The sequence below is a fragment of the Artemia franciscana genome, chromosome 19, assembly GCF_032884065.1.
Source record: "Artemia franciscana chromosome 19, ASM3288406v1, whole genome shotgun sequence".
In the NCBI taxonomy this organism is placed as follows: Eukaryota; Metazoa; Arthropoda; class Branchiopoda; order Anostraca; family Artemiidae; genus Artemia; species Artemia franciscana.
The window spans coordinates 34,075,056-34,088,008 of NC_088881.1; the positions used below are offsets into that span (position 1 = coordinate 34,075,056).

Genomic DNA, 12,953 nt, shown 5'->3' on the forward strand with positions numbered 1-12,953 from the left:
TTTAATGTAAAAAGTTTCTGAAAAGTTTCATATTAGTGAATAATATGACTAAATTCATATTAGTAAACGGAAAGTAGTTTGTGTCATTAAGTCTTTGCGTGATTCGTACAATAAACACATAACTGAAAATATTGTGTTCCTCCTTTATTATTGCTGCCGTCCTGGCTGATATTAGTGCCGTCCTGGCTGAGTGATTGGCGCGCTGGCGTAGGAATGCTGTACCCAAGAGGCACGATTTCAATCTCAGTTGTGACCAGTTATTTAGTTTGGGACGGGGGTCAGTGGCGTGACTCTGAAAGCTCAGCCATATTCGACTCAGCTCTAAGTGGGTACCTGGAGAAATCTGGGGAAGGTAAGCAGGAATGGTGTGCAAAAGCACAGGATGTTTGGCCCCCAACCCCCCATTGCATTTCCTGGCTGAAGGGCCATGAAACGAAGATCAGCACCCCCCGTTGGGACCTTAAGGGTCTAGTTCCGTCTTATTTACTTACTTTTTTTTACAATTGGGGGTTAACGGTTGTGCAGGCAAAATGAAACCTAACCAAAATACCAATTCTATATTATAAATTTTTAATTAAAACATAACTACACTGTCATTTTTCCCTTGAGCCTAAGCTAATTGTCTCCGAGTACCTGCATAAATACTTTCGAAAACCTGCATAAATATAGTATTTTTTTAAATTAAAACATCCTCTAAACTTCCCTTAGAAGTTTCACTTTAATACTCTTCGCGTCATTAATTACAGTAATCATAGTAGTAGTATTAGTGGCATATACATAGTGCCTTCTGGCTAGTTCGAAGTCCCCCGCAACTTATCCTGAAAGATCTAACTTATTAATGAAAGCTATTCCTGAGATACTGCTGTGTAACCCTTTTGAGAATGTGCATAATCATAGTCAACTTGATTCAGTTCAATATCTGCCAAAATACACCTTGACAGCATTACCTGAATACCCTTAGCTTGTGTAGTAGCAGTAGTAGAATTAGAAGTAGTATGCACATAGCACCTTTTATTTTCTTCAATATTCTCTTTAACACACCAAACTGTTCCTAAGATATTGCTGATGCATCCTTTTGAAAACTTGTATATAGATGGCGTGATGTGATTCAGTTCACCTTCCGCACTCAATACTCCCAGAAAGTTCCACCTTTATACCATTAGGTGCAATTAGAATGGTTGTCCCAGTAATAGTACTAGTAGTAGTATTAACAGTAATAGCATTAATACTAGTAGCAGCAGTAGTATTAACATATGGCCTTTTGATCAGCTGAAGATTCTCATGAAGTTCTGAAAGTTTCAACTTAATAGAATTAGCTGTTGCTATCCCATTGCCGATATATCCTTTTGATAACCTATATATTCATATAGTTCCTTAATTTTTATCTTAATAATTTTAGCTTAAAAGTGGTTGCAACAGAATTTTTAGTCGAACTAGTAGTAACAGTAGTAGTGGTAGTAGTTGCAGTAGCAGTAGTAGTAAATGTAAATAAAATAGTAATAGTATTAGCAGTAGCATGCACAGGGCCAGATTTAAAGCTTTAACGATTCTAGAACCAAGAGTTTTTTGCCACTCCGTTTTGCAAGATTTTCAGGGTTATTCCCAAAAGTTTGGAAATAATGGAAGCGATTAACAGAACACAACTGATGTGCGAAAAGTGATGAAAGAGCGAGGTAATATCGAACTCTGAGCTGACACTCTTGGGAGACATCTGCCAGTTTATAAGCGACCATGGAATTCCTATGTTGTTTTAAAGTCACTTTTCTGAGCGTGACGGCAGAGTGGCACCTGGCGACGATAAGGCACATCAGTCCAGTTATTGTCAGGAGAAAAAATTACTCAGTGATAATTTATAGCGTACTCTGGCATTATGCACCCCTAGGTCCGGGCCTAGGGACCTAGTGGTAAATCCAGGCCTGAGCGTGCACACATTTCCTTTTGATGAATTGACTTTCCCTTTAAGCATTCTCTGAAAGTTTCGACTTAATACCAAAATTCTTTTTAGAGATAAGCTATTTTGACAATCTACATGCACATAGTTGTTTTTGATTTCGTTCAAATTCCCCCTCAAGTTCCCAATTCTGTCAAATTTTCAACTTGATATATGTAGCCTTAATAGTACTATTTTAATAGTGTTAGAGGTCGTAGTTGGAGTAGTAGTAATAATGAGAGTGATGAATTAGTAGTAGTAGTAACAGTAGTAGCAGCAGTATCAATAGCAGTAGTAGCAGGTACATGTTGTCTTTTGGTCAGTTGAATATCTCCCTCACAATGCCCCAGAAAGTTCATCTTGATACGCAAAGTCATTCCAAAAATTTTTTGATACATATTGTTAAATTTAAGGTCTTTTATAGAAGGGATGGCCGTACTTTGAAGGAGGCTCATTCGATTGGAAATTCAAAGTTCAAATTCAATGTTAAAGAAGCAAAGGTAACCAGAGGACAATCAGCCTCTCCCTTTTAACAGCCATTTTTACCCCAAATGCATCCGATCAAAATTTAAAAAAAAGACGATTTTATTCAAAATTGTCTCCTCACAATGCCCCAGAAATTTCATCTTGATACGCAAAGTCATTCCAAAATTTTTTTGATACATATTGTTAAATTTAAGGTCTTTTATAGAAGGGATGGCCGTACTTTGAAGGAGGCTCATTCGATTGGAAATTCAAAGTTCAAATTCAATGTTAAAGAAGCAAAGGTAACCAGAGGACAATCAGCCTCTCCCTTTTAACAGCCATTTTTACCCCAAATGCATCCGATCAAAATTTAAAAAAAAGAAGATTTTATTCAAAATTGTCTCCTCACAATGCCCCAGAAATTTCATCTTGATACGCAAAGTCATTCCAAAATTTTTTTGATACATATTGTTAAATTTAAGGTCTTTTATAGAAGGGATGGCCGTACTTTGAAGGAGGCTCATTCGATTGGAAATTCAAAGTTCAAATTCAATGTTAAAGAAGTAAAGGTAATCAGAGGACAATCAGCCTCTCCCTTTTAACAGCCATTTTTACCCCAAATGCATCCGATCAAAATTTAAAAAAAAGAAGATTTTATTCAAAATTGTCTCCTCACAATGCCCCAGAAATTTCATCTTGATACGCAAAGTCATTCCAAAATTTTTTTGATACATATTGTTAAATTTAAGGTCTTTTATAGAAGGGATGGCCGTACTTTGAAGGAGGCTCATTCGATTGGAAATTGAAAGTTCAAATTCAATGTTAAAGAAGCAAAGGTAATCAGAGGACAATCAGCCTCTCCCTTTTAACAGCCATTTTTACCCCAAATGTATCCGATCAAAATTTAAAAAAAGGACGATTTTATTCAAAATTGTCTCCTCACAATGCCCCAGAAAGTTCATCTTGATACGCAAAGTCATTCCAAAAATTTTTTTGATACATATTGTTAAATTTAAGGTCTTTTATAGAAGGGATGGCCGTACTTTGAAGGAGGCTCATTCGATTGGAAATTGAAAGTTCAAATTCAATGTTAAAGAAGTAAAGGTAATCAGAGGACAATCAGCCTCTCCCTTTTAACAGCCATTTTTACCCCAAATGCATCCGATCAAAATTTAAAAAAAAGAAGATTTTATTCAAAATTGTCTAAAGGTCAAATAACCATGTCTTTGGGACTAACAACCCCACCAGCAGATCCTGGGGCAAGGGCTGTAAGTTAAGCTAGTTGCCCATTGCTAACACATAAGGTTTTTATGGATACCATTTTTGTATGAACTATGAGGGGGGAAATTGATTCGATTGGAAACCAAAAGTTCCAGCGCACTTTTTCCGAGTTAAAATTTATCGGAGAACTTCCACCCCACCCTCTTTTTCTTTAAATACATCCGATCTAAATTTTGAGACGACCATTTTATTTAAGACAGTTCAAAGGTTTAAACAGCTATGGGTTCACAAACCTCAGCCCCTGGATGAAGGGCTGTAAGTTATACAAGTTGCCTATTGTTAACATATAAGGTTTTTTATCAAGAAAAGAGGGCATGTTTGATCCTATAAATAAAGAAAAGCATGGAGCATTAAGATCAAACCTTAGGGAAATGTCAAGAAGAATGCCAAACACAATCAAAAAACATTTTTTCCTTTATTGGTTGTGAAAAGGAAATACCAGCAATATTTACAATGGCTGATGTTATCAGCCGTCACATCGTTCGGAAAATGTTAAGGAGCATCTTCAACTAAATCAAGAAGTACTATTGGCGTCTAGTTTTACAAGACGCTGTATCTGCAATGTGTCGAGAACAGCTGAGGACATAAACCAGAGGGTATGAAGTTTAAATTTTCAGGACATGTTGAAGCAATATTGAAAAAAAATGCTGGAGTGCAGCGAACCCCCCTCCCATGTCCTTTTTAGCTGCAATATCCTCAAAGACATCTGATCAACATCTGTCATCTAAATTCACAAAGGTGAAATATTTTGGACACATTTGTTTATTACTTAACGTCTAGAAAGGTCTGATTTATCTGAAACAAGAGAGATAAATCATCTGTAACGGTTTTTGACATCGGGTCTATGTTTTTTTTTTGCAAAAATAAACAAAGCCCCAGGAGCTGCTTGCCCCTTGCCCCAGCAGCTGCTGGTGGGGTTGTTAGCCCCAGGGACATGGTTATTTAACCATTGGGTATTTTTATGAACGACCTTGACAGGTGTTTATATCTTGACTTTAAAAAACAAACAATTCCAACAAGGTGAACATGTAAAAACTCTAACTTGAGTTTTACCCAATGATATTGCCTCACAGTTTTAGAATACTGGGAAAGTGAGTTCAGTCGTTCAGTTGCACGATGGTTCAGTTTTTGGGTGATTCAATTACACGGTGGTTCAATTGCAAGGGGTTCAGTTGAACGGAGTTTAGTTACACGGGGTTTAGTTACAAGAGGGTTCAATTAAATGAAGTTGAGCTAAACGGAGGGTTTAGTTGCACGAAGGTATAGTCAAATCGGGTTGAGTTGCCCGGTGGTTCAGTTACACGGGGGTTCAGTTGCATGGGGTTCGATTATACAGGGATTCTGTTGCACGGTGGTTCAGTTACACGGTTGTTCAGTTACACGGGTTCAGTTTCACGGTGGTTCAGCTACACGCACACCCCTATGTCACTTCTCTCTGTCTTGTCTCACACTAAGCTAAAAGAAGCTAACGAAAAAAAAACGATTCTACAGGGTGACCCAAAAAGGTTCGTACCCATATTTTATTCGATAAAAAATCCATTTTTTAACAAATATCCTTTCTGTTTCAGGACATAAAAGGTGAACCTTTGAATGATCGTTTGCAGCTATAGTTGCCCCAGACATGTCTTGGACCAATCAGCAGAAGGTGTTCTCCCTGGAGACCTATTTTGTGACAAAATCATACCAGAGTGTACAAATTCAGTTTCGAAAACTTTTCAATTGTCGCAACTTATTTTGCGACCTATTTTGGACGAATGTTTCCAAAATAGTTGTGGACTTATGTTCTAAAGCCACAGGGGGAACTTATTCAGGCTGGAAAAACAGGAAAATATTGCTGCAGTGAGGGACTCAGTAGGATGCAACCCTAGGAAATCAGTGCATAGACGCAGCCAAGAACTCGGAATGACAAAGGAGTGAGAGGACATGCAAGGAATGCACGGACAGAAGAAAAAATTGCTGCAGTAAGGGACTCAGTAGGACGCTTCCCTAGAAAATCAGTACGTAGACACAGCCAAGAACTCGGAATGACAAAGGAGTGAGAGGACATGCAAGGAATGCACGGACAGAAGAAAAAATTGCTGCAGTAAGGGACTCAGTAGGACGCTGCCCTAGAAAATCAGTACGTAGACACAGCCAAGAACTCGGAATGACAAAGGAGTGAGAGGACATGCAAGGAATGCACGGACAGAAGAAAAAATTGCTGCAGTAAGGGACTCAGTAGGACGCTGCCCTAGAAAATCAGTACGTAGACACAGCCAAGAACTCGGAATGACAAGGGAGTCACTGTGGCGTGTTCTCACGTTTCATTGGACAGTGTAGTCCCTCACTATGGCAATGTTTTCTTCTTTCCTTGCACTCTCTTTCCTGCCTGAATAAGTTCCCCCTGTGGCTTTAGAAATAAGTCCACTACCGTCCCATGCTCACTGAATTTCGTAACCCAAGTAACAATCGTGATTTTGGTGGAAAGTTGCGACAATGGAAGTTTTCGAAACTGAATTTGTACACTCTGGTATGATTTTGTCGCGAAATAGATCTTCAGGGAGAACATCTCTTGCTGATTGGTTCAAGACTTTTTGGGGTAACTATAGCTGCAAACGATCATCCAAAGGTTCACCTTTCATGTCCTGCAACAGAAAGGATATTTGTAAAAAAATGGATTTTTTATCAAATAAAATATGGGTACGGATCTTTTTGGGTCACCCTGTATAATGCGTTACTGAATAAACAACTTGAGCGGTAGGGGCTATATCATATAAGTACCAAAAAGGCAAAACGATATGCAAACGATACTAATTACGAAATACAAAACTATGCAAAGATTATTCTGTCGTTTTGGAAATTTTCTAATAATCTAACTAAAAAAAAAAATATTAATAAAATTTAGACTTCGATCTTAAAATCTTTGGTCTGGAAGAGACGCTTTCTTTAAATTTCATCTTTTAAGTTAATCGTTTAAGGCATTGGTTCTAAAACTTATTTAGGCACAGTACCCCTTTTTACCCACAAACATTTTAGGTACCCCTTCTCTGTTACTGGTACTAAGTAAACTATAGCTGAAATATAAATAAAATTGGCAGTCCTAGAGTTAAGGGGTGGTTTTATTTTTATTATTGGCCGGCCGCTTTCCCCATAAGAATTTTTACGTACCCCCAAAGGGGCAGGCATGCCGCATGTTGAGAACTAAAGCTTTAATGAATATCAAACATCTGTTTATAAGGAATGCTGTTGGTTATCTTTAAAAAAAAACATTAGGAAAAAGGCCCTATTATTGCTGTTAGTTGTTTAAATGAGAGGTAGATGTCGTCTCAAAATGAAATGTTTGAAGCAAAAAAACCGTTAGTATGCAATCTTGGTATGAAGTATGATTCTTTTGATTTTTTCTTAATTTTCTAGAGGAGGTCCTGCTGATAATTACGTGTTACGATAATTATTTACATTATTTTTGTAGATAATTAGGAAGCATGATTTTTCTTGGTTCGAAGTATGATTATGCAATCTTTACGCTAATGACTTAAAGCCCTTCGAAGGTTCTTCAAATTCAATACACCCATTTCAAATACACAATACAAAAATTGAAATTCACGCACCTTTGTGTTCGAACAGTATTTCCCAAAGAATTAGGACAAAAGTCAAACTTTAGCGTAAAGAGCGATGGTTGAGGAAAGGGAAGCCCCCCTCATATACAAAATAATTTCTGTTCGTTTTAAGTTTTAAAGTTATTCCTTACTTTCTGAATGTTTTTGAAATTATGCCAGGAAATCCCCCTCCCCTATGTAAGATTTCACTTGGAAAATTTCACCAGAAAATTCTCCCCATGGACCCATCCCCCTCCCCGCAGAAAAATTACCCCAAAAAATTTCCGTATATTTCCCAATAATGAATACTATATGTGAACAATGCGGGCAAATTGCGAAACTTACGGCCCTTTTCCCAGGGACTATGGACGGTCATATCATCACCAAAAGCATATTTATTGGACGTTTCAACTATGATGAAATAAACAGTGTATCTTATATTTTTATAGGATGTCTTTGGGGGAAAATGAACGTTGGAGGCAGGCTATGTGCCCTTCAGTATTTTTGATCACTTAAAAAGGATAATACAAGTATTAATTTTTGTTTAAATAAGCTCTCTCTCGATATTCTATGACCATTGGGTCGATACGATCACCCCTGAGAAAAAAATTAAACAAATTAACACGCATATGGGATCTTTCTTCTGCCAAAAAATACAAAATTCCAATTTTTTTAAATAGAAGCTTGAAACCTTTATAGTGAGGTCTCTGATAAGCTGAACCTGATGGTATGATTTTCGTTAAGATCACTTGATCTTTTGGGGGTACTTCCCCCCTTTTCAAAAACCAGGCAATTTTCTCAGGCTAGTAGTTTTTGATAAGTAGCTTTTAACTTAATGAACTTCATATATTTGGAATCAGCATAAAAATTAGATTTTTTTATGTATCCATTATTGTCATGAATACGTTTTTTGTAGTTTGGTTGCTATTGGGCCAAGTGGCTCCTTACTTACAGTTAGTTACCGCAAATTGTTTGTTGAAATCCTTGTACTCCGCATCAGGCCTGAAGTACTTTCTCTTAATAATATTGAACATAATCATATTTTTTTTGCTGTATTTATTTTTAGGTGTGACTCAGATGCGTAAATTCAGCCCATGTGAAACTGGGATTATCATCTTTTTTTAATAAATTTGATATAAAAAAGCTCCGCATTTTCTCTTTAGTTAACCCAAATACTAAAGATAAATACTATGATTATTTGCCGTTGGAAATAGTTGCTATTACAAGTAACCCTAGTTGGTGTCACAAGTAGATGCAGTAGGAGTTTCAAGTAGATGCAGTTGCAGTCAAAGTAGCAGTAGTAGGTCTTTTAGATTTTTCGGACACATTCAGGGTCAAAGATCTCCGCTCTTTTAATAATAAGATTCTGCAGTAAAAAAAAACATAAGATTTGTCACTTAGAAACTTACACACAACCCATTTCGCGTCCACTGAGCTTAAAGTTTTTTCCCTAAAATTTCAAATCTTCAAATTTCCATATATACATTATTTCATGCTGCTTCATAACTGTTTTTTTTTTTTGTCTGTTTGTTTTTGTTTGTTTTTTAACGACTCCTGTCAGCTTTAAATTAGCTCTAGAGGTATCAGATGACGGTCTCTTTTAAAATAAAAAAACAAAACTTCAACACGTACTTTTTTTTTCCGACGGTATCCAGACGATGCACTGACCAGTGTCGTCAGATTTTTTGTTTAAAAGTTGCGCCACCATAAAAGAGAATATGCACCAAAAGCTCCCTTTTTCTAATGTGCCCAGAATGAACGATCCCCCCCCTCCAAAAAAACAATGCACCAAGTTAGAAAAATTAATGCGTAAACGCCTCAAAAAAGCTCTAAAATAGCAGCCATCTGGTCACTCTAGGTTACATCTGGTCACACTGAGTAACTTTTCATGGACAAATGCATGAATTTGATTACTATTTTGTGAGATGGACGGAAAAAGTGGTAAGTAATTTAAGAGAGCTTGGAATCTCTCTTATGTAAATTTATAAGAAAATTTATTTTAAAGGGGGGGGGGGGGGGGCTCGTAAATGAACAAACTGTCTTCCGATATCGTCAGTTATAAAAGGCATCTTTTTACATCTGAGTGCCCAGTAGAGATCCTCACAGTCTTCAATTTACAGTAATAAATAAATAAAGTTAATGGTCTCACATTATGCTAGAACTACCTGGTTTGAGCTAGATAATTACAATTAATTATAACTAATATAAAATAAATAATATAGATAATATAAAATAATATGACCTAGATAATATAAATAGATAATAACAAATAATTATATCTAGATAGTTCGACTATTGTTTTTATTAATTCATCTGAGTCACTACCGTATACGGCAGTTGGTTCTTCATGAGCATCTACCCCTATGACTAATATCTTGTACTTTTGTGATAAAGTGTGCAGCCGGAACCTGATTATGCTTTTCGACCTAAATATTGCTTACAAGATTAATTATTTCTTTCGAACCCTACTCCCTCTAAATATACTCCATCCTTCCTTTCTGAAATAGTACATTCAGTACTGCCAAATTCAATACTTTCTAGCTTTACCACGGATATGGCTTTAACAGCTGCTTCTTGATTGTAAGTTATGCTAATTTGTTTGGATTTATCCCGAGGTATCCCATATGGTGTCCCAAAAAGTTATCCCACAAGTTAAGAAAATCCATTATTCCTTTAAAAACCCTACTCGCTCTCAATATACTCCATCCTTCCTTCCAGTACTACCACATTCAATACCTTCTAACTTCACCATAGATATGGCTTTAACAGCTCCTTTTTGATTGTAACTTAAAATAAATTGTTTAGATTTATTCCGGATAAACAGATTTATCCTGAGGTATCCCATACGGTGTCCCAAATGTTATTCCACAAGTTAATTAAATTATTCCAAATTATAGGCCCGAAATAAATCAATAGGTAGAACTACTACACGTTTTAGGAATAAATCTGAATTAGGATATTTTTGAACCGAAGCAAGCCAAAAAACAAAATTGTGCTCCCTCAATAGTATTGCGGTCCTTCGGCTATTTTTGCCAAGTGGCCTGGAAGCCAATGACCAAAAAAAGCACATGGATTATAGAAAATTTTATAAAAGCCTTAAAAATCATGCTTTCTCATAAAGAAGCGGGGCTGCTCATGTCCTTTGTAACTCTCCCCAGTAACCAGCTTACTCGATTAACTCAACGTACTCAATTAATAGTAGTTGACAAATTAACTTTGAATTCGGAACCCAATTCCCCGTCTCATGAAAATTATGGCCCAATATTGCGCTCTTTTGGCTATTTTTGTCAAATGACCCAAAGCCAATAGGGGACTCGTACAGATATCTCAGGTGCTTACCTTATAAAGAAGAAAAAGAAGTTTTATCAAAGTATGTGGCAAAGAAAACAAACTTTAAACACCTTGCAATTTTCAACAGAGTTATATTTTTATTTAGGTCTTTGACACACTGAACTAGTTTCCCTATTAACAACAAACAACGTTTAAGAATGGTAACCTGAACACGATCAAAGGGAAAAAATGGGGGCATTGTTCCCTAATAGCCTTGAAACAGTAGTGGTTCTGGCTTCTCTTGCACCCAGGGCAAAATCTTGATTGGTCTACCCCCAAAAAAAAAGTTTCAGGCCAAATGTTTACAGAAATTTTCGTTAATTAACAAAATTAGTTTCAATTTATTTACTAATTAATGGTTTAGTTTTGTTAATCTTAATTTAATTACTATTTATTTTTTTATTAATTAATATTACTTAATATTAATCCCCTAAAATTTCTGCGCACAGGAAAAAAGCCCTGGGCGCATATTTCTGCGCCCTCTGCCCTCCCCCCTTAAAACCGTCACTGCCTTGGAGCCGACAGGAAATTCATAAAGAAATCCCATACGCTTACCTTAAAAACAGAAGACGAATTTTATAACCATAAGTAGCAAAGAAACTAAACCTTAAACTATTTTCAATTTACGAAACAATCATTGGCCTTTCAGTACGTTGTATCGGATCTGTTTTTTTTTTCTGTATTTAAGGCTTTGACAGCTGTGCCTTGAATGTTTTTCCCTGAAAAAAAAAGATCGACCTCACAATTTTTTTTTTTTTTTTTTTTTTTTTTTTTGCTCACCTTCCTCAATTTGTCATGGGCACGACCTGGGGCTTTGTTCTGAGACGACTGTGAGGACGTACTTAAATGAATGTCTGGTGTAGATTGACTTCCACCCAACTGAAAAATCAAACTATTTTGAATGTATGGTATTGAGCGACAAATCAGCTAGACATAACTCAAATTATAATATAAAACACGCAAATTATAGGTAAAAATAAAAGGTAAAAAACGCAAATTATAGGCAATTTGGCGCGTACAGATTGATTGACGTATTTCCAAAAGTGTTATTTAACGGTTTTGTCATAGTTTAATTTATAATAAGGCCTATTGAACGAAGTAAAATGGTCGACAAATCCGATACACTCAGATATACCTTATTTAGGACTCAGTATAAAAGAAGTTTCTATCTTTTTCTGAAACGTGCTTATCTCCTTTTATCAAATCCAGTAATAATTCGAATTATATATTCTTAATCTAAGGGTTTAACTCATTAATTCAATGAAAGAAACTAGACAGAGCCGTATCCAGAAGCTTGGATCCCCCGGGATGTTTGCCCGTTTCATTACAGCATATCAAAAATACATATAAAACAAAATTTTTGATGCGTTTTTAAAGTTTTTCCAGCCCCTAAGAAAATACCTCCCTCTCCTAACTAAATACGACCCTCCCGTTAAATCAATAGAAACAACGCCTTTCCTAAGTCTTAGCTATTTATTACGAAAATTAGAAGTTTCTATTTTTTCCAAAATGCATTGCATCCCCTTGAATTAAATACGATTAATCTAAACTTAAGGATCATTTGGAATCATGATAACTGGAACCAAATACTTTTAATATAAATTTAAAGGATCGCATTTAAGTTTAAATGATCACCTCGTTCGATAGCTTTAAGGATCACCTTATCTCGTCTATTACAAACTTTTTAAATGTGTGGCCAAACTGCTTAGAATTGATAGAATAGTCTTGCAATTGCTTGCAGAGCTTAATAAACAGTTTTAATGAAACTTGCATCATAAGATACGCGGGTTACGTAGGCGGATCTTTCCATGGAGGAATATTTCATAGGGGAAGGGACATTGGTATGAAGGGGGCACCGGATTTCCCAGCTCGCCCTTTTTGCTGTTTTTTCTCTTTTTTGAAAAAAAAGATAAGCGACTGTTTTCTTTTGGTCGTAACTTTGAATGGGTAACTTCAAACTTATAGAATTTTATATATTTGGAATCATAAAAAGAATAAAATTTGTATTTTATATACTGAAACCAAAACTTCTCCTTTAGAGTATAGTTACTACTAACACGAATTACTTCTTATTTACAGTTTGTTAGGATCAACTGTGCAATATAAAAACAACAATAAAATGTGCAATAAAATGATATAATGATAAAATGATATAATGATATAATGATAAAATATGTGCAATAAAAATAACAACAACATAGAAGATATTCAGTTTTAATGAAACTTGGTATAACTTACAACATTTGCGTTCTTTGTGCAATTATTTAGCATATTTTAACAGAAATAAAAGAACAGAACATTTAATTGTAACTAATTCATTACAGAATTTCGTTCTGAAGATAGACACCTGCCATCAACATCAGCATGTGTTT

At 35.9% G+C, this 12,953-nt stretch overlaps 1 protein-coding gene across 1 annotated transcript in view; it reads right to left on the reverse strand.

Annotated features, from left to right (window-relative positions):
- The window catches only part of LOC136039595 (uncharacterized), a 210,282-nt gene that overhangs the window by 166,108 nt on the left and 31,221 nt on the right, over window positions 1-12,953 (reverse strand). The window contains exon 3 of the mRNA XM_065723457.1: window positions 11,362-11,460. Within this exon, the coding sequence (XP_065579529.1) occupies window positions 11,362-11,460 (99 nt within the window). The remainder of the gene's footprint in view (window positions 1-11,361; window positions 11,461-12,953) is intronic.